Source organism: Bos grunniens, chromosome 4, assembly GCF_055505025.1.
Source record: "Bos grunniens cultivar Pamir isolate PY7600 chromosome 4, Bosgru_T2T1.0, whole genome shotgun sequence".
NCBI lineage: Eukaryota > Metazoa > Chordata > Mammalia > Artiodactyla > Bovidae > Bos > Bos grunniens.
The window spans coordinates 26,046,392-26,070,109 of NC_141168.1; the positions used below are offsets into that span (position 1 = coordinate 26,046,392).

Below are 23,718 nucleotides of genomic sequence, written 5' to 3' on the forward strand. Positions count from 1 at the left end.
GGTGCTAGGACTTAATTTTCAGATCTGGAATAAGAACAGGTGGTGGCTGATGGCAGGAGTCACAATGGTTTCCATGACAACGGGACTGGGTCTTAGTCATCCTCCCATCCTCCACAAAACCTTCTGCAGCTTTTCTCATAAGGTGCTTATTAAATATTTGTTAAATGAATGAAGACTCACAGAATGATGTGTGTGCTTTGCAATTAAGGCTGCCGTTCTGTTGCTAGTTAAAAGCTTTTAAAGCAACAATAATGCCTGTATTTCCACATGATATTTTGCACAATTTGCATATTAACTTAACCTGAAAATAAACTACAGATTCTCATCCCTGCTGAACAACCATGTCCCATAACTATCCTTTATTGTGGAAGAAGTATCCAGATGTTTGGCTAAAAGAGCCCTAAAGGGGGGCGGCCCTGCGCGGTGTTTGTGCTTCCACCTTAGCTAGAAACACTTGCTTTTTCCACGCTTTCGAGCCCCTCCCCCCTCGACTCTCCGCAGCCGCCCACGCGCTGTCTGCAGCTTCCCCTCCCCCCGCGTCCCTCATCCCGCGCGGAGGCTGGAGTCTGCAGGCCCAGGCGAGAGCACAAAGAGCCTCGCCAGCCGGCGTCCCGCGTTGCCCTTGGCAACCATTGAGCAGCGTCTCTCTCTCCCTTGACCCTGCAATGAGAGAGTAAACAGGGCATCCATTGGCTGGCAGGGGAAAGCAGGCCAATCGGAGAAGAGGTTGTAGGGAGGCGGCTGAGCGGGGGTTGTGGGGGTAGGAAGCTAGGGTTAGAGGCTACCGGTGAGGCTAGAACCCCGGGCGTGGTCGGTTGGAGCAAATATGTCTGTCCGGAGGCACATTGGGAATCCTGAGGTGAGGGCCAGGTCCGGATCGGAGAATCGGAGGGGGCGGGCGCACCGGAAAAGGCTCCACGTGGGCGGGGAAGAGTAGTCAGCGACTTCCGCCGTCCGGAAGGCGGGAAGCGGCGGTGTGAGGAGGGGTCTGGAGGGGGAGGGAGGTGGGGCCGGTCTAGGGGGAATGAAATGCCTGACCCTTATCCTGCGGCCCACAGGCCACCATCCCGCACAGGCTCATTGTGTTTGTCGCCAAAAGAAGCGAAGTGCATGAAGACACAATCCTTTCCCTCAGAGGGCTTACAGTCTAAGAATGGCAGCTAAAAAAATAAGTAACATCAGGATGAAGCCCAAAACACTAAAGGAACCAAATCAAAGGAACCATCATTTCTGATTATGGGGATACAGAAAGAGCAGGAATAAGTAGACTAAGCTAATCGGAAAGGACGCAAAATATGACATAAATTTTACCTCCTCCTCGATTAAGACCTTTTACTTACTTGGCAGTTTCACACTCAGTTGCCCTCTGCCTATGGGGTCATTTCACGGCAACAAATGTTTATCGGATTCCTACTGTGCAGGGGGTGCTAGAAATACAAAGAGAATCAGACAAGGCCTGTTTATTAAGTCTAGTGAGGAAGACATAAACAATTTGAGTTCAATGTGTTTGGAGAATAGATGTTAGGAGAGCAGAGAAGAAAGCTAGGGCTCACCTGAGGGAATGAGAGAAGTAGCCTGGAGATGATCCGAAGTCTCAAATTACTAGGCAGATGAAGAAACATCCCAGGCAGAGAGGACCGCCGGAGCCAAGTTAAGGAGATGTGAAACGCTCAGGTAGACAGCACCTCGTAGAGAGGCAGGGCCTCTGTGCCTTGCCAGTGTAACAAACTGGAGTTGCAGCTTGTTTGATCTCATGATGGATGTCTATGAGTTTTGTTGAGAAAGTTGCACCTTTGTTGAGAAAGGTTGAATTTAGGCTCTGCAGGGGAGTGCCATGATCCATTGTAATGTCTACCATGGATGTAGGGGAGGTTGGTGTGAAGAGTAACACTTTGACCAAGGCCTGCTGACTGCTGGTCAGAATTTGAGAAGCTTTGGGGTTTTAAGCAGCCCAGTGCCATGATCAGTTGCGTGTTTTAGGTGGTAGTTGTAATCACACTGCAGACAATGGATTTGAGGGGGCTAGGACTGGGGCTAGGGAGATTGGGGTTAGGTGGTTGTTATGATACAGAGCTCAAGTAAGGCTGTGGAACTAGGGTCAGAGAGAAATACTTAGGGGATAAAATAATCTTGACTTAATGATTAACTCTGAGAAATGAGAATGTGATGGATGACTTTGAGCTTGGGCTACTCATTAGTGCTGATGCCATTAATGAGATCAGAAATATGGGAGAAAGAGGATGAATAGTCTTACGAGTGTAGGGGTAGAGGAACAGGGATGCCCTCTATGGTTGCATGTTTGTGTCCTGGATAAAGATGTTCAGCTTACTCTCTTGTTTTCATGGAGCACAACTGCCAGTTGTTTTCTTAAGAAAGATTGCATAAGAAATAAATATTTTAAATTTATGTCTACAACATTAGGCATATCTAAAAATTTTATTTTACCTTCATGTTTATTTGCCTGAGAGCTTAGTTAGGTATGGAATTCTTGGTTAGAAATCATCAGTCTATTGGAAACATTGCATTGTTGTCTAATAAGCATTCACTTTTTGTTGTGGAGATGTTCAAAACCATTCTGTTCCTTTGTATGCCACTTGAGTGTTCCTTTCTGGAAGCTCATAGAATCTTCTCTTTGTGACCAGCGTTATGATGTTTCACAAAGATATTTCTTGATAGTGTTTGTTCTCACTTTTTTGGGGGAGAGACACCAGAAACTCATGTCTTTCTATTCTGTAAACATTTTTAAAAATTGTTGACTCACGTCCTCCATTTTCTCCATCCTCTCTTGAATTCATTATTCTGATATTGCTTCTATATGACTGGTTCCCTAATTTTCTTAAATTTTATCTCCTATTTTCTACAGCTTTGTTTTCTTGTTCTCTTTGGAAGATGTAACTTTATCCTCCAGTCTTTCTATTGAGTTTTTAATTTCTGCCATCATGTTGTTAATTCTTAAGAACTCTGATTTGAGCTCTAATGTCCTTTTAAAAAAACCTTTATTTTTAAATAAATTCACAGGAAGTTTCCAAAATAGTACAAAGTGACCCCATGTACCCTATACCCAGTTTCCCTCAATGATTATATTTTATGTAAATATAGTACAATATGAAAAGCAGAAATTTGACATTTGTACAATATGTGTGTAGTTTGGAGCTATTTTATCACATGTGTAGATTTAATATAATCAAGATTTGCATGAGTGTTGATTTACAATCAAGGTAGAGAACTATTCCATCGCCACAAATCTCTCCCTCAAGCTACTCATTGCTAGTCACACCCACTTTCCTCCTCACCATCCTAACCCCTGGCAACCATTAATGTGGCCTCTTATTTCTGTAATTTTGAAAATGTTACGTAAATGGAAATCGTACAGTTTGTGACCTTTTAAGACTCGCTTTTTTCACTCAAAATAGTACTATTAAGACACATTCATGTTGTTGCCTGTAGCAATAGTTCATTCGTTTTTATTGCTGATTAGTATTCTGTGGATGTATACCAGTTTGTTTAACCATTAAACTATTGTAGGATATTTTGGTTGTTTTCTGTTTGGGCAACAAACAGAACAGAGATATGAACTTTGGGGTACAGTTCTTTGTGTGGATGTTACTTTTCATTTCTCTGGGATAGATGCTCAAGAGTGCAGTTGCTGGGTGGTATGGTAAGCTTATATTTAGGTGTGTTTCTTTTTAAAATATTTATATGGCTGTGCAAGGTCTTCGTTGCGGCATGTGGAATGCAGGATCTTTTAGTTTCGGCATTCAAACTCCTAGTTGCAGTATGTGGAATCTAGTTCCCTGACCAAGGATTAAACCCTGCATTGGGAGCACAGTCTTAGCCACTGAAGCACCGGAAAGTCCCATCTGTTAAGTTTTTTAAGAAACTGCCAAACCAGTTTTCCAGAGCGGGTGTAGCATTTTGCATTCCCAGCCCTAGTGTTTGAGAAATCCAGTGTTTTTACATTCTTGGCAACATTGAGTATTAGAAGCATTTTTTATTTTAGTTGTTTTAATAGGTGTGTAGTGATGACTTCCCTGGTGGCTTAGACAGTAAGGCGTCTGCCTACAATGCAGGAGACCCGGCTTCAATCCCTGGGTCGGGAAGATCTCCTGGAGAAGGAAATGGCAACCCACTCCAATATTATTGCCTGGAAAATCCATTGGACGGAGGAACCTGGTAGGCTACAGTCCATGGGGTCGCAAAGAGTCGGACAGGTCTTAATTTGCATTTTCCTAACTGATACTGGGGCTTCCCAGATGGCTGAGTGGTAAAGAAGTCACCTGCCAATGCAGGAGATGCAGGTTTAATCCCTGGGTAAGGAAGATACCCTGAAGTAGGAATTGGCAACCCTCTCCAGTTTTCTTGCCTGGGAAATCCCATGGACAGAGGAGCTTGGCGGGCTACAGTCCATAGGGTCGGAAAAAGTTGGACACAACTTAGCAACTAAACAACAACAGTATCTGCACAGAGTTGTGCAGTCATCACAGAAACCAATTTCAGAGCATTTTCATCACCCCCAAAATAAATTTTGTAACCTCTAGCTGCTGCTGCTGCTGCTAAGTCACTTCAGTACGACCCCATAGACAGCAGCCCACCAGGCTCCCCCGTCCCTGGGATTCTCCAGGCAAGAACACTGGAGTGGGTTGCCATTTCCTTCTCCAATGCATGAAAGTGAAAAGGGAAAGTGAAGTCTCTCAGTCGTGTCCGGCTCTTGGTGACCCCATGGACTGCAGCCTTCCAGGCTCCTCCATCCATGGGATTTTCCAGGCAAGAGTACTGGAGTGGGGTGCCATTGCCTTCTTCGTACCTCTAGCTATCACTCCTTAATCCTCTCCTGTCTGTTTCTGTCTCTGTGGATTTGCCTGTTCTCTACGTTTCATGTAAATTGAATTATGCAAAATGTCTTATGTGACTAGCATCTTTCATAATGTTTTAAAAGCTCATGCATGTTGTATTATGCTTTGATATTTAATTTCTTTTTATTACTAAGTAATATTCCTTTGCATGGATATGCCACATTTTTTTTCATGCATTCTTTTATTGATGGACACTTTCGTTGTTTCCATTTTCGGACTATTATGAATGATGCTACTATGTGTATTCGTACAGGCGTATTTTGTTTTATTGCATTTAGCAGATACTGCATTTTCAGAAATTGAAGGTTTGTGCAATTCTGTATCAAGCAAGTCTTTTGGCATCATTTTCCCAACAGCGTTTGCTCACTTCATGTCTCCGTGTCACATTTTGGTAATTATCACAATTATTTCAAACTGTTTATTAATGTTTGTTATGATGTTCTGTGATCTTTGAGTTACTACTACAACTTGCTTAAAGCTCAGATGATGGTTAGCATATTTTAGCAAAAAAGTATTTTTTAATTAACATATATACATTTTTTAAGACAATTCTTTTGTACACTTAATGTTGTTCAGCTGTGTCCGACTCTTTGCAGCCCCATGGACTGTAGCCCTCCAGGCTCCTCTCTCCATGGAATTCTACAGGCAAGAATACTGGAGTGGGTAGCCATTCTCTTTTCCAGGAGATCTTCCCAACCCAGGGATTGAACCCGGTTTTCCTCTATTGCAGACAGATTCTTTACCATCTGAGCTACCAGGGAAGCCTGAGAGTAGAAGCCTAGTTGAGTTGCTGGAGAAATTAAAGTTAGGGGCTAAATTTCAACATGAGTATGCACCAGTCACTTAATATCCCTATTTTCAGTAATGATAGCCTTTCCCTATGTCTGGAAACCATCCCGCCCCAAGTCCAAAAACCCTTTTCAAGAAATAACTCTATGGATAGCTGCTGTGGTGAGGGAAGGGCAGTCACCCAGTGGCACAGAATGAAAAGGTTTTGAAGATCCACTAGCTTCTTATTCAAATTTCAACCAATTTTGCTTATTTCAGCCCTTTTACTTCTGGAGGTGCCTGGAGCTATCAATTTCTGGGCCTTTTAAGAACTTTTCTTGGCTTTCCCTTCAATTTTCTTGAGTATATCAAGTAATTTTCACTTGTTGATGGGCTTCCTAGACTTCTAAAAACACATGTTATCATTTCTCCTACACTCGCTCTCTCTTTGGGGGGCTTTATGTCCTTAAAATAATATCCTTTTAATGAGGTTTTTACTGAGGTTTTGGAAGGAAGTGCATTTGTTTAATATGCTATCTTCACCCAGTAGGTCATGATCTGTAATTATTTTTTTTGCTTGTCTATTTCTGGCACATCTACAAGAAATGATAGGGATCTTGTCTGTACTGTGCCACTGCCTGGCACACAATTGTTCTTTAAATATTTGTTAAGTGAGTAAATGAATATATCTCAGCTGGGAGAAGTCAAGGCTGCTGCTGCTGCTGCTGCTGCTAAGTCACTTCAGTTGTGTCCAACTCTGTGCGACCCCATAGATGGCAACCCACTAGGCTCCTCTGTCCCTGGGATTCTCCAGGCAAGAATACTGGAGTGGGTTACCATTTCCGTCTCCAGTGCATGAATATGAAAAGTGAAAGTGAAGTCACTCAGTCGTGTCTGACTCTTAGCGACCCCATGGACTGCAGCCTACCAGGCTCCTCCGTCCATGGGATTTTCCAGGCAAGAGTACTGGAGTGGGGTGCCATTGCCTTCTCCAAGAAGTCAAGGCTAGAGTTCACTATTTGGAAATTAGAAGCATGTAAATAGAATTAAGGCTAAATGGCCCACAGAGAACTTACAGATTAAGAAGATGGAATCCTAGGGAAGACAGTGTTTAAATGGCTAAGAGAAGGATCCATGAGTCATTGGAGAATCAGGAGAGAGCCATTATTGAAGTCAAGTGAAAACTGAAGAAGATGGGACTATATAACACTGTGCAGAAAGGTCATGTGAGTTAGAGGCTGAAAAGTAGCTTATATTTAGCAGTAGGGGATCTCTGACATTGGCTAGCTCCTCCAGGAACCATAGTAGAATGATGCGGACAGTGGCCACGTTGCAACGGATGGAAGAGTAAGATGCAGTTACTTAGTGTAGGGGTCCCCCCCACCAACAAGGAGCATAGCTAGAGGGACTTCCCTGGCAGGCCAGTGGTTAAGATTCTGCACTTCAACTGCAAGGTTCATTCCTGCATTCTGCACAGGTTCAATCCCTGGTCAGGGAATTAAGATCCCACATGCTGCATGGCACAGCCAAAAAATATAAATAAAACAAGGAAGTTAGCTAGAAAGTAAAAAGGGTGAGATGGCGTTCCAATTATCTGTTGGTTTGTCATGAGTTTTCTCAGTATTTAGTGGCTTAGAACAACAACAAACTGAAGAAGGTAGGATCATGACCTACTGGGTGAAGACAGTGTATTGAACAAATGCACTCCCTTCCAAAACCTCAGTAAAAACCTCATTAAAAGGATACTATTGTAAGGACATAAAGCCCCCAGAAGAGAGAGAGTGTGTAGGAGATGTAATAACTTGACATTATTATTGGTCAAGTTCTAGAGGTTGACTAGGTTCAACTTGGCAATTACTTGGGCTCTCTCATGTGGTTTTGCAGACAGACAGAAACTGGGTCTAAAGTTATCCTGAAGGCTTTTTTCACATCAGATTGCTGATATAGTCTGTTGCTGGGACCTCAGCTGGTGCTGTCAGCCATGCCACCTACATACGACCTTTTCCATGTGACTTGGCCTTCCCTGTGGTGTGAGCTGGGTCCCAAGAACAAGTGTCTCAGAAGAACCAGGTGAAAGCTGTGTTGTCTTTTATGATCCAGCTCAGAAGTCCTGTGGCATCACCTCCATCAGTCACATGCCCACCCAAATTCAAGGGGAAAGAACATAGGTCCCCACCCCTCATTGGGAGGAGTGTCAACATCACAGCGTAAGTGGGCTGGGAAATCCTGTTGTGGCCATCTTGAAAAATACAGTCTACCACAGGTGGTAGCTGCTGGCAGAGTAAGGGCTGCTGCACATGCAACGTGGGTCCAGGCTGGTGTTTAAGATCAGCAGAATTGGACCAGATTAAAACTCCGATTAAAAAAAAAATCTCTTTTAAAATTGATACCTAGTGCCTTCATTTTATTGATTTTCTCTTTATGCAAATGAGATAAGTAGAGAAATTCTGAACAAAATATGTAATGGAATTTTTTTTAAGTCCTTAATTGTAAATCATACATTGTCATTTTAATGTGAACAACCTTGTGAATTTCATTTGAAAAGAAGTGGGAAGTCAGAAAAGCTTATTCGTTTTTGAGTGACCTGTGATTCAGACAATCTCCCTCATTTTTTTTAGTGATTTTCCTGCAGAAAAACCCCACTGTTGACATCTCATTCTTTTCCCTTCTTCCCCAACATCCATGTGTTCACAAATACATGGTCTTACCTTGCATGTAATAGTGATCTGCCAAAATACTCCTTTGATTGTCTGGCTCATACTTCAGTGTTTCTGGTATCTTCCATCATCTCCAGGGCTAGTCCAGACCCTCAGACCTTGCTATTATAAATTCAGGGGTTTCCACCTGGTGCTTCTGTATCCATGTCCAACCTTACGGCATAGGATTCTATATACCTGTGATTCTTAACCATTTGGTGATAGACCCGTTTGAAAATTTGGTGAAAATCAAGGACGCTTCCCCTAGAAAAATGCACATACACTCGAAGTTTTTACATACAGATTCATGGGACTCATGGACCTCCTAAGTTCCATCCATGGACCCCATATTCAGAACCGCTGCCTGAATGAGGCTGTGCAGTAGAGTAAGATTTCAAGTTCTAGAGCCAGACTGTCCAGTTTAATTCCAGGTTCTATCACTCTTACCAGCTAACCTCAGAAAGTCACTTCACCTCTTTATTCCCATTTCCTAATATGTAGAATGAGGCTAACACTAGTATCTACTTTATTGGTGGTTGTGAGGATTAAAGGAGAGAATGGGGAGAAATGCTTAGCTGAGTGCCTGACAACACAGTTAAGTGCTCAGTAAATGTTAGCAGCAATTACCTTTATTATCGTTGGGTCTTCTCCAGCAAATAGAACAGTTTGCTGTTCTTTCAACATGCTTTTGGGGCTTCCCAGGTGGTGCTAGTGGTAAAGAACCCACCTGCCAATGCAGGAAACATAAGAGACTCGGGTTCGATCCCTGTGTTGGGAAGATCCCCTGGAGGAGGGTATTGCAACCCACTCCAGTATTCTTGCCTGGAGAATCCCATAGACAGAGGTGCCTGGCGTGCTGCAGTCCATAGGGTAGCAAAGAATCAGACACGACTGAAGTGACTTAGCACTCATGCAAACATGCTTTTAAAAGTGTCCTTGCTATTATAATTTCTTCCACTTAGAATACTTTTTCCATCCGTTTTCCCCATTTTGTTATCCACAGAAGTTCAACCCTTGAAACACAGCTCCAGTGCCATTTCTTCCATTCAGTCTCCTGTATCACCCCCAGTGTGAGAGCTCTCTCTGTTCCAGGTTCCTCCAGCCCTTGATGTCAGTGCTGCCCACAGGGCACTAGCACTCACACTGCATGTGGCTCAGGTCTCAGGACCACCTCCATGCATCTGGCAGTACTTAACTCCTCTCACGCTGGCGCAAGGCCCTGTACCAGGTACAGAGGTAGAGCCTCTGTCCCAGTGCAGGCAGTGAGGGGTGTAAACGGTACAAAGTGCTGTGACAGTCTAGGCAGGGAAGAGATTTCTATCTGGCTGCACTCCCCAGAGGAGGAATCTTCCTGGAAGATGTGCTTGTGCTGGGTCTTGAAAGCTGACTAGAAGTTAAACTAGATAGCTGACTACCTGCTATCTAGGCAGGTAGATGGGGAGGGTATTTTCTTTCGACCCTCCCTAGAGATGTAAGCCCTCAAAGGGCCTCTGACACTTTTGGTTGCTTTCAAAGAGCCTGTACTAATACCACAAACATGAACTTTCTCAACTTTCTCCCTCCTCCCTCCCGTTGAACCTTCATCATGACCACCTATCTTATTTCATTATTTATTGGCTGCACCACAGGGCCTGTGGGATCCTTTTTCCCCCAACCAGGGATCAAACCCACCCCCCTGCATTGAAAGCACGCAGTCTCAACCACTGGACCACCAGGCAAGTCCCCTTATTTCATTGTCTTAAATATATTTCCAAAGCTGCACGTTCCGCCTGGGCTCTGGGCCTCATCTTCTCCTACTCCCTCGTTTTCATAACTTCTCGCCTCATTTTCAGCCTTTTATTCAGCCCATTTGTTTATAAACATCCTCGAACCTCTCCTTCCTTCAGACAACAAAAACTACTCCTTAGCGACTCTGAAGGAAAAAAAAAAAAAAAGACCCAACTGGCTACTATGCTCCCTTCTCATACACTTAACTTGCTTTTTCGCTTTTCTTGGTGTCAGTTTACCGTAACGGCACCCAGCAGGGTCATCAACCACTGTTGGTTCATTCAGTCCAAATGCACTTTTCTGTTTTCTCTTCCTTGACCTGCATTCTTGTTCACTTGTTCATATTTGATCTCCTGTTCTCTGACTTGACAGCATCAATCGCTGTTGACCATTCCCTTCTTCCTGAAACTCCTCTTTAATTCTCATGACCCACTTTCTTGTGGCCTCTTGCAAGTTTCACCCACAGTGCTTTTCTCCACCTGACCATAAACGTTGGGGATTTTTCCCCCTCAGCCTGTACATTCTCCAGTGGTGATTCTGTCATTCCCATGGCTTCCCCTGCTGCCTGCATGCTGACAACCCCCAAATCTTGTTTTTTCTAGTTCAGAAATCTCTCTTGGTCTGCAGACCCCCTAGATATCCAGCTTGCCACTTCCATTTTGGATAACCCACAGATACCTCATTTTCAAAATGCCCCAAACAGAATACATGATGTTTTCCAATATATGCTTCCTCCTTAAGTCCTTTTTTGGGGGAATGGTATCACTGTCCTTTGGGCTTGCCAGATGGCACAGTGGAAAAGAATCTGCCTGCCATTGCAGGAGATGCAAGAGACACAGGTTCAATCCCTGAGTCGGGAAGGTCCTTTCAGTTCAGTTCAGTCGCTCAGTCGTGTCCGACTCTTTGCAACCCCATGAACTGCAGCACACCAGGCCTCCCTGTCCATCACCAACTCCCGGAGTCTACCCAAACCATGTCCATCGAGTCGGTGATGCCATCCAACCATCTCATCCTCTGTCGTGCCCTTCTCCTCCTGTCCCCAATCCCTCCCAGCATCAGGGTCTTTTCAAATGAGGCAGCTCTTCACATCAGGTGGCCAAAGTATTGGAGTTTCAGCTTCAACATCAGTCCTTCCAATGAACACCCAGGACTGATCTCCTTTAGGGTGGACTGGTTGGATCACTTTGCAGTCCAAGACAACCCATTCCAGTATTCTTGCCTGGAAAATTCCATGGACAAAGGAGCCTGGTGGGCTACCATCCACGGGTCACGAGGAGTCGGACACGACTGAGCAGCTGAACGACAATAACAATCACTGCCCTTCCCCTGTTATACTGGTCAGTTTTAAAGATTTTATATCTTAAAGACTTTTTAAAACTGCCTCTCACCTTTACTGCCACTTTCTTAGGACCACAGATTCTCTGAGCACAACCTCTTACCTGATCTTTGTACCTCCACTCTTGACTATGATCCTATTAGTTCTCCAGGGTGCTGCCAGAGTGATCTTCCTAAAATGGAAATAGGATCCCATCCCTTCTCCCTAAACCTTCCTCAGTTACTCCCGTCAACACCAGGGTTCCTCAATTTAAGCACGATCGACATTTGGAGCCAGCTAATTCTTTCTGGGGGTTGGGGGTTCCTCCTGTCGTTGTAGGATATTTAACAGCATCCCTGGCCTCTAGTTACTAGATGCTGGTAACTTACCCACCACCCAGTCCAGACATTGATAAATATCCCTGTGAGTTGGAGGAGCAAAATGGCCCCTTTTGATGTACAGGATCCATAGTGATCTACAGAATAAACTCTAGGTTTCTCAGCATGAGTACGAGGCCCTTTGTGCTCTGCTCTCGCCCTCTCTAGCCCCACTTGGCCCCATACTGCCCATAGTCCCGCAGGTCTGACGGTTACCAGGAACCCTGCAGCTCCCACTACTAGTTCAGCTTGACTGACTTCCTCAGCCCTCAGGTTTCAGCTCAGAAGTCACTCCTCAGGAAGTAGTTCCAGTCTTAGCACACACCCCCTGCTTCCCTCTGCTTGTTCATCATGCAGTGTGACATCTGCTCGCTTGTCTCACATCCTAGCATCAGAGAGAGCTGGATGGCAAGGACCGGGTTTTGTTACCTCTGTGTCCTCAGCATGGCAGTTTACTCCTAGTAGGCACCCAGTAGATGTCGACTGAATGAATGGTTGGTGCTCAATAAGCCTTTGTCGAATGAATGAATAGTCCTCCTTGAAACAGCTGCTTTTCTCAGCTCTTTCACTTTCCACCATTCCATCCTGTTTATGTAATTGAAAAAAAGAAGCTAGTTGGTCAGTAGGTCAAGAAACAGTCACCCTGAAAGCAAGGATTTTAAGGAAAAAAAGTCTGGCAGTTCCATAAACTGTGTTCTGCATATGCTAGAACACGAGAGTTTTATGTTATGGTTGGTACCAGAAAGTCAGGAACAAGGATTTGGACCAAAATGGGAAAATGGGCAAGAAACACTACATTTTTGTCCTGTAACATATGGATTTCTCATTAGTCTATGTAAGGGAAAACCGGGGGCGGGAAAGGCTCAGCCATTGCAGCTGTCCACACTCTCTCCCCCCATCATTCTGCTGCCACCACACCTGGTCCCCAGAGACACCCTCACTTCTTAGCTATGTTGGCTGAGGTATGGACAAATCCCCCTGGTTCAGCAGAAACTAGCCTGGAATCTTTCAAAATAAGCTTTGCTAGGAAACTAGTGGGAAAAACAAGAGTAAAAACAGGAAACAGTGTATAGAAACTATAAAAATACAGCGTGTGAAGGGAAGAAAGAAAGGGAAAGACAAAAAAGAAAACCCCTTAGCCTGCAATAACTAAATTCGAGTTTTAGCTTTCCTTGACTTAATTTAACAGGCACATATTTTCCCTGGGTTTTTGTTGTTGTTCGTTTTGTTTTGTTCTGCCACAGTATCGTCTCCCTCTGGGGAACTCATCCTATAGTCCTCTTTTCAGTCTTTGAATATTTTCCGTCTCTCACTTAAGAATCTTCTCTGTCTTCATCTTAGACGTTAGAGTCACTTTTTCTTACCGACAGCGGGGTTGCTGATCAGATGGAGCTTTCCAACCTGTCTCAGGATAAAGAAGCTCGGGGGTTCCACCTCTGAGTACTCATGCCAAGTGTCCATGACAAAGGTTTTATTTGCCTGGGGTGAAATGAAAAACACAGACAATATTAATGAGTTTTTTAATAACACTGTAGAGCTGATCTTTTTATTCTAGGATTTTTTCTTTCTTTTTAATATTAAAATAGCAGATGGAAATTGTGAGGTTTTACTTTGTTTTTGTTTATGTCCTTGTCAAAATTAAATGTGGATAATTTTCTGTAGGTATCCCAATTTTAAAAAATTCTCCCTGGTTTACAAAATCAAAAACTCTGACTAATAGATATTCTGTAAGACATATATATATATATATATATACACCCTATTTTTTATGCTTTGTGAGTCATTTGAAAAAGTATTTTAACATGTGGATTTGTTTTTCAGTCCTCCCAACAGGGCATGCTGTAATTTAACTATGTTTTCAAGGGCAAATGATATAGGTTTTAAAATCTAATGTTCTCTTCTAAGAAACTAAATAGTAATATAGTAATATAATCCTCACAATAAAGGACAAAAACTGTATGGACCTAACAGAAGCAGAAGATATTAAGAAAAGGTGGCAAGAATACACAAAAGAACTATATAAAAAAGATCTTAATGATCCAGATAACCACAATGGTGTGATCACTCACCTAGAACCAGTCATCTTGGAGTGCAAAGTCAAGTGTGCCTTAGGAAGCATCACTACAAACAAAGCTAGTGGAGGTGATAGAATTCCAACTGAGCTAAAAGATGATGCTGTGACAGTGCTGTATTCAATATGCCAGCAAATTTGAAAAACTCAGCAGTGGCCACAGGACTGGAAAAGGTCAGTTTTCATTCCAGTCCCAAAGAAGGGCAATGCCAAAGAATGTTCAAACTATCGCACAGTTGCACTCATCTCACATGCTAGCAAAGCAGTGCTCAAAATTCTCCAAGCTAGGCTTTAATAGTACATGAACCATGAACTTCAAGCTGGATTTAGAAAAGGCAGAGGAACCATAGATCAAATTGCCAACATCCATTGGATCCTTGAAAAAGCAAGAGAATACCAGAAAAACCTCTGCTTCATTGACTGTGCTAGAGCCACTGACTATGTGGATCACAACAAACTGTGGAAAATTCTTAAAGAGATGGGAATACCAGACTACCTGACCTGCCTCCTGTGAAACCTGTATACAGGTCAAGAAGCAACAGTTAGAACTGGATATGGAACAACAGACTGGTTCCAAATTGGGAAAAAAAGTACATCAAGGCTATATATTGTCACCCTGCTTATTTAATTTATATGCAGAGTACATCATGAGAAATATCAGGCTGGATGAAGCACAAGCTGGAATCAAGATTGCCGGGAGAAATATCAACAACCTCAGATATGGAGATGACACCACCCTTATGGCAGAAGGTAAAGAGGAACTAAAGAGCCTCTTGATGAAAGTAAAAGAGGAGAGAGAAAAAGCTGGCTTAACAGTCAGCATTCAAAAAATGAAGACCATGGCGTCTGGTCTCATCACTTCATGGCAAATAGATGGGGAAACAATGGAAACAGTGGCAGACTTTATTTTGGGGGGGGCTCCAAAATCAGTGCAGATGGTGTTTGCAGCCATGAAATTAAAAGACACCTGCTCCTTGGAAGAAAAGCTATGACCAACCTAGACAGTGTATTAAAAAGCAGAGACATTATTTTGCCAACAGAGGTTCATCCAGTCAAAGCTATGGTTTTCCCAGTAGTCATGTATGGATTTGAAAGTTGGACCATAAAGAAGGCCAAGCACTGAAGAGTTGATGCTTTTGAACTGTGGTGTTGGAGAAGACTCTTGAGAGTCCCTTGGACTGCAAGGAGATCGATCAAACCTAAAGGAAATCAATCCTGAATATTCACTGAATGGACGGATGCAGGAGCTGAAGCACCAATACTTTGGCCACCTGATTCAAAGAGCCGACTCATTAGAAAAGACCCTGATGCTGGGAAAGATTGAGGGCAGGAGGAGAAAGAGATGATAAGAGGACGAGATAGTTGGATGGCATCACCAACTCAATGGACATGAGTTTGAGCAAGCTCCAGGAGATGGTGAAGGATAGGGAAGCCTGGCGGGCTGCAGTCCATGGGGTCAGAAAGAATCGGACACAACTGAGTGACTGAACAGCAAACAACAAAATCCTCATTCTAGATATTTATTTATTGGTTGAATATCAGTAAATGTGCCCTCCATGTGCTAGGTCCTGGGTGAAAACAAATTTGAGTAAGTTATCATTCCTACCCTCAAGGAAATCCTAGGCTAGAAAAGAAGGTCAAGGTATAAACAATACTGCAGGGTTCAGTCGTCTAGGAGCCAGAGAGAAAGTAGCTAATTTCACCCTGGACACCTTTATAGAGGAAGTGAAGTTTTACACATGGACAGTTGACAATTTGCTAAGACTGGAAACCTGAGTGAACCTGGTACATTTGGAGAACATTTGGGCAACTTCAACCCAGGAACATGTGGGAGAGAACAGAAAATGAAGCTGGAGAGATATTACCCAGTTCTAATCTCAAATTCCACTGCTACCTGTCACTGAACATCTGCTTTTCATACTTGTAGGCCAGAAAAAAAGCCTGAGCAAGAAAATTGTATTTTGTAATGTCTTTATTCATTAGCCTTCCCTCTCTTAATGGCTTTTGAAAATGCCACTGAAATTTAATATGGGTAAATGCCTTGTACTTAGATTCAGATTTACTACCAAAGCACAGGACAGGGGAGACCTGACAGCTTTTTACTGACCATAAACTTTCCCTGAGCCCATGATACACCCCAGCTGCCGTGAGAGCAGATGCCATCACGATGACATCTGTGAAGCTTCAACTCAAGGGGAGTTGCAGGAAAGACCTGCCAAGCCGGGTCCTGACCTGGCAACATCTGGGCAGTGTGCTCAGGTCTGCGTGCCATTTTTTAGAGGTTGCATAGATAAAATCTAGAGGGCATCCAGAGAAGACAGCCTTCAAATCATCATCTGAAGGGGAAAACTAAAAAGGAGAAAAGAGCTGCCTTTAGTTATTTTAATGGCTTGCTTGAGGCAGGGTGGAATGGTTCATTCTAGGTTGTATCAGTGGACTGGGTGGAAATTAGATCAATTTTGGCTCAATGTCGGAAATCATTTTCAAGAGCTTTTTTCCTAATTGCATAGTGCTATGAGATTATTTTGACAAAATATGGAAATGTTTTGACAGAACATGATAACCATCTTCACCTGTGGAGAAGCTGTAGTGAGGAGCCCAGTTGGACCTCTAGAGCTCCTTCCATCTTTAAATTCAATTAAATTTTAGAATTTGTTCTAATTGTTAAAGTACATTGTCCCTTTCCCAACAGTAACCCAATTATTTGTGAATTTTCTTATTTTTTAGTATCTGACCAGAAGGATACCACAAAACCCAAGGTATCAGCATGTCAAGTCAAGACTAGACACTGGTGAGTAAAGATTAACAAATTAAAACTTTAAAAAAATCTTAATAGCTGATTATTGACAAAAAGCAGTATGTCATGCCTGATAACAAATCATAGCTAAAAGTTTCTCACTGTCTTGTCTGATGTCTTTTTGAGTTCAGGACTTATGAAAGCTATGTTTCATTTTATCTTTAAAAACTCCACTCACATAATTGAGCTTACTATAAATTGCAAAACTGATTAAAAAAAAACAAACAAACATTGTTTAATAAGTTACAGGACTGAGGCTAATAAAAATATCAGGACGTCACCTCTATCTTGGAACACCTTTAAGTATATTAAGCAATTTAAGTATATTGCTTATACCTGGGAGTAATCGATTATACTTTGTGCATGTTCAATTCCCTATTTGCAGAGTGAAGCTACATGCAAAGTTCTGGGCTATGGGACATGTAAAGATGAGTGTGAACTGTTGATTATTGCAATCAAAGAGCTTAGATTCAAGTGGAGGCAGACAGACTTGAATGAGTAACTAAAATACCAGACAAAATTAAATTAGTGCTGCAATTCAGGTAAAATGAAATTTAAGAGTGCATTACTGCTTATTTCCATGCTGTTGACATTTTTCAGTGTCAGGATGAAAACCACTCCCCAATCCCCTGGTGGATTTGCAGTCTTGTGAGATTTTGGTTGTTTGTTTAGTTTTTTTCAACCTCTTAAAGTCTGCTGTGGAAAATCCATCCTATTAAGATGGCTTTGCTAGTAGATTGGAGTACCACATGCCTTTAGCAATACTGAATTTTCTACCTATAACCTCAAGACAACTAAGAAAATAAATTGATATGTTGACTGTTCAAATCTCATTCATTTTCTTTCTCTTTCTCCTAGTCTTCTTCAAAATTATTTTCTTCTGTTATGCATTTTTCCCCATATAAAATGGACTTAAATGTTTTAAATGAGCCTGTTTTGCAGATACTTTCTTGGGACCTTTTTTTCAAACATTTTTGTGCTGTTCAGATATCTGTCCTTGCAAATATCCTGTTTTATGGGAGGAGATAAAAAATGTTATCTCTGTCTTTGAGGAAGAGGAAATCTTAGTCCAGAGATTACGTGATTTACTTAAAGTTCAATAAAGGAGACAGAACTAGGATTTGTGTGCAGGATAAAAAAGTCAACTTTGGAGACCTGGCCTGAGGTCCTGTGTCCTGTGTCTTTGGCTACGCTGTCCCAGTTATTTCCTCCAGCCTCATTTCTTCTACCACCAGTGCCCTCAGCTCCTGCGTCTCTACCTATCTCCCCATAATTGCAACTGTGATCCACCCTTCTGGAAAAAGTTATTCTGAGAAGGAAGTACTTTTATTAAAAATACATATTTTCTCTGAGAAGTACAGATAATGTTTTAAAGACTGATTAATGCTTTCTTTTGGAGCCTTCTCAAAATTAAAATTTGTAAGAGCTGAGATGTTTTTCAGCTATATAGATTTGTTTATTACATCATTTTTTTTTTCCTCCTGGAAATTGAATTGTGTTTTATGATGAAAACCCATTTCTTTCTCCTCAGTTCCTCAACTCATAACCAAAGTTTGACTCAATTATGATATCTGAAAATAATTCAGTTTTTTGGAAATTGAGATATTTGTATTTTCTTTTTACAATACAAAATAATTGCCTATATCCTTTTATATTCTGAGAATTTTTTAATCTAGTGTTTTTGTTAATTAAACTTGTTAGTGTCTATAGATAGTGTTAGTCACTAAGTTGTGTCCAACTCGTTGTGACCCCACGGACAGTAGCCCACCAGGCTCCTCTGTCCATTCTTGCCTGGAATTCTCCAGCAAGACTACTGGAGTGGGTTGCCCTTCCCTTCTCCAGGGGATCTTCCCAACCCAGGGGTCAAACCCAGGTCTCCTGCATTGCAGGCAGATTCTTTACCATCTGGGCTTTTGAGGTCACTGTAGATTCACATGGAATGGTAAGAAATAAAACAGAGATTCCATGTACTTTACCTAGTTTCCTATAGTAACATCTTGCAAAACTATACTGCACTACCCCAACCGTGATACTGGCAGTGATAGATAGAGTCTGGATATAGAACTTTTTTTCCATGACCACAAGGATACTTCATATCCACTTTCCACCCTCACCTGCTCCTTAACCCCTGGCTCCCACCAATCTATTCTTCACTTCTATAATTTTGTCATTTCACAACTTCTATATAGATGGAATCATACAGTATATAACTTTGACTGGATTTTTTCCTCAGGAAGTTCTCTGGAGATTTAACCAGGTTGTTGCATGTATTAGTAGTTCATCCCTTTTTATTCCTGAGTGGTGGCTCAGATGGTAAAGAGTCTCCCTGCAGTGCAGGAGACCCAGGTTCTATCCCTGGGTTGGGAAGATCCCCTGGAGAAGGAAATGGCAACCCACTCCCGTATTCTTGCCTGGAAAATCCCATGGATGGAGGAGCCTGGTAGGTTACAGTCCGTGGGGTCGCAAAGAGTCGGAAACGACTAAGCGACTTCACTTCTTAGGAATATTCCATAGTACGGATGCACCATGGGCTTCACAGGTGGCAGAGTGGTACAGAATCCGCCTGCCAATGCAGGAAATGCAAGAGACTTAGGTTCGATCTCCTGGAGTAGGAAATGACAACCCTCTCCAGTATTCTTGCCTGGGGAGTTCCATGAACAGAGGAGCCTGGTGGGCTACTATCCATGGAATTGCAGAGTCACAAGTTTAATCATTTTCCTATTGAAGGACATTTAAATTGTTTCCCCTTTTTAATTGTTACAAGTAAATGTGCTATAAACATTTGAATACAGATTTTTGTGTGAAAATAAGCCTTCATTTCTCCGGGATTAGTGCCCAGAAGTGCAGTTACTAGGTTGTTTGGCAGTTGCATTTGTAGTGTTTTAAGAAACTGCCAAACTGTTTTCCAGAGTGACTGGACCGTTTTACACTCCCATCAGCAGTGTGATCCAGTTTCTCCATATCCTTAGCATTTGGTGGTGTTGCCATTTTTAATTTTAGCCATTCTGATAGATGTGTAGTAGCCTATCATTGCCCTTGTGTTTTGCATTTCTCTAATGACTTATGATGTTGAAGATCTCTTTGTGTGCTTTTTTGCCATCTATATATCTGTATTTCATCTTCACTGAAATGTTTGTCTTTTTTGCCTGTGTTCTAATTGAATTGCTTGCTTTTTAGTTGTTGAGTTTTGAGTGTTCTTTATATATCCTAGTTACTAGTCCTTTGTTGGATACATGGTTTGCAAATGGTTTCTGCCAGTCTGTAGCCTGTGTTTTTATCCTCCTACAGGGTCTTTCAAAGAGCAAAAGTTTTTAATCTGGGTAAAGTCCAGGATATTAGTATTTCCTTTTATGGATCTTGCTTTTGTTGTCAGGCCTAAGAATGCTTTGCCTAACCTAGATCCCAAAGATTTTCTGTCATAATTTTTTTAAGTTATGTATTTTAGGTTTATATGTTTTTATTTGTTTATATTTATAAACAAATAAACATATTTGTTTATATGTAACAAAATGTTTCCATGATACATTTTGAGGTAATTTCTGTATAAGATGTACAACTTAGATTGAAATTAACTTTTGCTTGAAGATGTCCAATTTCTCTAGCACCATTTGTTTAAAAGGTTGCATTTCTTCCATTGAATTGTATGTTCACCTTTGTCAAAAACCAGTGGGCATATTTATGTAGATCTATTTCTGGTTTCTGTATTCTCTTCCATTGATTTTTTTAAAAAATTAATTAATTTATTTTACTTTACAATATTGTATTGGTTTTGCCATACAATGACTTGAATCCACCATGGGTGTACATGTGTTCCCCATCCTGAACCCTGCTCCCACCTCCCTCCCCATCCCATCCCTCTGGGTCATCCCAGTGCACCAGCTCCAAGCACCTGTATCATGCATCGAACCTGGACTGGCGATTCATTTCACATGTGATAATTTACATGTTTCAATGCCATTCTTCCATATCATCCTGCCCTCACCCTCTCTCACAGAGTCCAAAAGACTGTTCAGTACATCTGTGTCTCTTTTGCTGTCTCGCATACAGGGTTATTGTTACCATCTTTCTAAATTCCATATATATGCATTAATATACTGTATTGGTATTTTTCTTTCTGGCTTACTTCACTGTGTATAATAGGCTCCAGTTTCATCCACCTCATTAGAACTGATTCAAATGTATTCTTTTTAATGGCTGAGTAATATTCCATTGTGTATATGTACCACCACTTTCTTATCCATTCATCTGCTGATGGACATCTAGGTTGCTTCCATGTTCCATTGATTTATATGTCTATCCTTCTGCCAATACCACAGTCTTGATTACTGTAGCTGTATATAGTAAATTGGATATTGGTTAGATGGATTATTCCCACTTTATTTTTCTTTACAAAATTACTTTAGCTACTCTAATTCCTTTGGCTTTCCATGTAAACTGTAGAATAATCTTATTTACACTTTAAAAATACTGATATACATTTGATAGGAATTTCATTCAACCTGTCTTATCAATTTGGGGAAAATTGACATGTTCCTATGTTGAGTCTTACATTCCATTAATATGCTATTTCTGTCCATATACTTGACTTTTTGTTTCTTTCATCAGCATTGTACAGTTTTCAGCATATAAATCCTATACATGTTTTGTTGGATTTACAGATAAGTATTTCTCTTTTTCTGAGCAATTTTAAATGGTATTGTATTTTTAAACTTCAGTGTCCATGTTTTCATTGCTGGCATATAGAAATACAGCTTAATTTTGTGCATTTAACTGGTATCCAGAGATGTTGCTAAAAGTACTTATTAGGTAAGGGAGGAGTTTTTGGTAGATTCCTTGGGCTTTTCTATGTAGACAATCATGTCATCTAAAAAAAGAAAGTTTTATTTCTTCCTTTCCAGTCTACATGTGTTTATTTCCTTTTATTGCCTTATTGCACTGGTCAGAACTGGCAGAGCTATGTTAAATGAGTGATTGGAGCAAACATCCTTATCTTTACCCCAGACTTACAGGGAAATCATTGTCTTTCATTGTTCGCTGTATCAGGTTGAGGGAGTTTCCTCCTGTTCCTATTTTTCTGAGAGTTTTAATCCCGAATGACAATTGAATTCTATTGAATACTTTTTTACTACCTCAACTGATATAATCATACATATTTTTTCTTTATCTTGATAATACAATGGATTACTTTTATAGATTTTTAAATATTGTACTAGTTTTGCATTCATCAAGTAAACCTCACTCAATCATGGTATAATAATTCTTATTATATATTACTGAATTCTATTTATTATTTCATTAAAGATTTTTGTGTCTCTATTCATGAGGGACATTGGTTTGTAGTTTTGGTTTGTTTTTTGGATTGTCTTTGTCTGGTTTTTAGTATTGTTGTAATACTGGTCTCATAAAATGAGTTGGGAAGTATTCCCTCCTGTTTTTCTGGAAGAGATTGTATATTATTAGTGTCAATTCTTTCTTAAATATTTGGTAGAATTCTCCAATAAAACTGTTGTGCCTGGAGACTTCTCTTTTGAGAGTTTTTAAATTTTGAATGTAATGTTTTAATAGTTAAGGGGATATTCAAATTGTTTGTTTCATATTAGATGAGTTGTGGGTTTGTGTTTTTTGAGGAATTCATACATTTCATCCAAGTTTTCAAATTTATGTGCATAGAGTTGTTTGTAGCGTTTCCTTGTTATCCTTCTGATATCTGTAATGTCTGAAGTGAAGCCTCTCTTTCATTACTGACATTGGTAATTTGTGTCTTTTTTTTCTTCACTATAGATTTATCCATTTTATTGATCTTTTCAAAGAACCAGCTTCTGGTTTCATGAATTTTCTCTGTGTTTTCTGTTTTAAATGTTATTGGTTTTTCTCTTTATTATTTCCTTTCTTCTGCTTGCTTTGGGTTTATTTTGCTCTTGTTTCTAGATTCTTGAGATAGGCATTTAGATTATTGATTAAAGATTTTTCCTCTTTTTAATGCATATAGCTAGTAATACAAATTTCTCTCAGCACTGATTAATAGCTATGTCTCAAAAATTTTTATATGTTGAATTTTCATTTTCATTCACTTCAGTGTATGTTTTTACCTCTCTTAAGACTTCTTTGATCCATGGGTTATTTAGAAGTATGTTATTTAGTTACAAGTATTTGGAGATTCTCCTGTTATCTTTCTGTTAATGACTTCCAGTTTGATACCACTGTTGTTAGAGAATGTACTCTGTATATATTATTTTTTTTAATGTATTGATGTTTATTTTATTGTCTAGGATGTGGTCCATCTTGGTATATGTTCCATGGGTACTTGAAAAGAGGCATAGTTTTGCTTAGTGAATTCTTTTTTTCATGATATTCTGAGATACCTTCTTTTATCTTTTCCTTTCTAATTAGAGAGCTTCCTTTAACCATTCTTTAGGATAGGTCTAAAAACCAAGAGAGTTCCAGAAAAACATCTATTTCTGCTTTATTGACTATGCCAAAGCCTTTGACTGTGTGGACAATAAACTGTGGAAAATTCTGAAAGACATGGGAATACCAGACCACCTGATCTGCCTCTTGAGAAATCTGTATGCAGGTCAGGAAGCAACAGTTAGAACTGGACATGGAACAACAGACTCGTTCCAAATAGGAAAAGGAGTACATCAAGGCTGTATATTGTCACCCTGTTTATTTAACTTATATGCAGAGTACATCATGAGAAACGCTGGACTGGAAGAAACACAAGGTGGAATCAAGATTGCCGGGAGAAATATCAATAACCTCAGATATGCAGATGACATCACCCTTATGGCAGAAAGTGAAGAGGAACTCAAAAGCCTCTTGATGAAAGTAAAAGTGGAGAGTGAAAAAGTTGGCTTAAAGCTCAACATTCAGAAAACGAAGATCATGGCATCCAGTCCCATCACTTCATGGGAAATAGATGGGGAAACAGTGGAAACAGTGTCAGACTTTATTTTTTTGGGCTCCAAAATCGTTGCAGATGGTGACTGCAGCCATGAAATTAAAAGACACTTACTCCTTGGAAGGAAAGTTATGACCAACCTAGATAGCATATTCAAAAGCAGAGACGTTACT

The 23,718-nt window shown here is 40.9% G+C and overlaps 1 protein-coding gene and 1 long non-coding RNA gene across 4 annotated transcripts in view; one reads left to right on the plus strand and one right to left on the minus strand.

Moving 5' to 3' along the window:
• Positions 1-344: 344 nt before the first annotated feature.
• On the minus strand, positions 345-1,031 carry LOC147373806 (uncharacterized). Its single transcript, XR_015162146.1, has 2 exons — positions 786-1,031; positions 345-660 (listed from the first exon to the last, which is right to left on the minus strand). It is a non-coding gene; the product is annotated as an uncharacterized LOC147373806 (long non-coding RNA).
• CEP41 (centrosomal protein 41) overlaps positions 790-23,718 on the plus strand; it is a 50,190-nt gene continuing 27,261 nt past the window's right edge. For all 3 annotated transcript variants that reach the window (XM_086395665.1, XM_086395662.1, XM_086395663.1), the window contains exons 1-2: positions 790-859; positions 16,575-16,638. In XM_086395665.1, the coding sequence (XP_086251791.1) occupies positions 827-859; positions 16,575-16,638 (97 nt within the window). In that variant the 5' untranslated portion in view covers positions 790-826. The remainder of the gene's footprint in view (positions 860-16,574; positions 16,639-23,718) is intronic.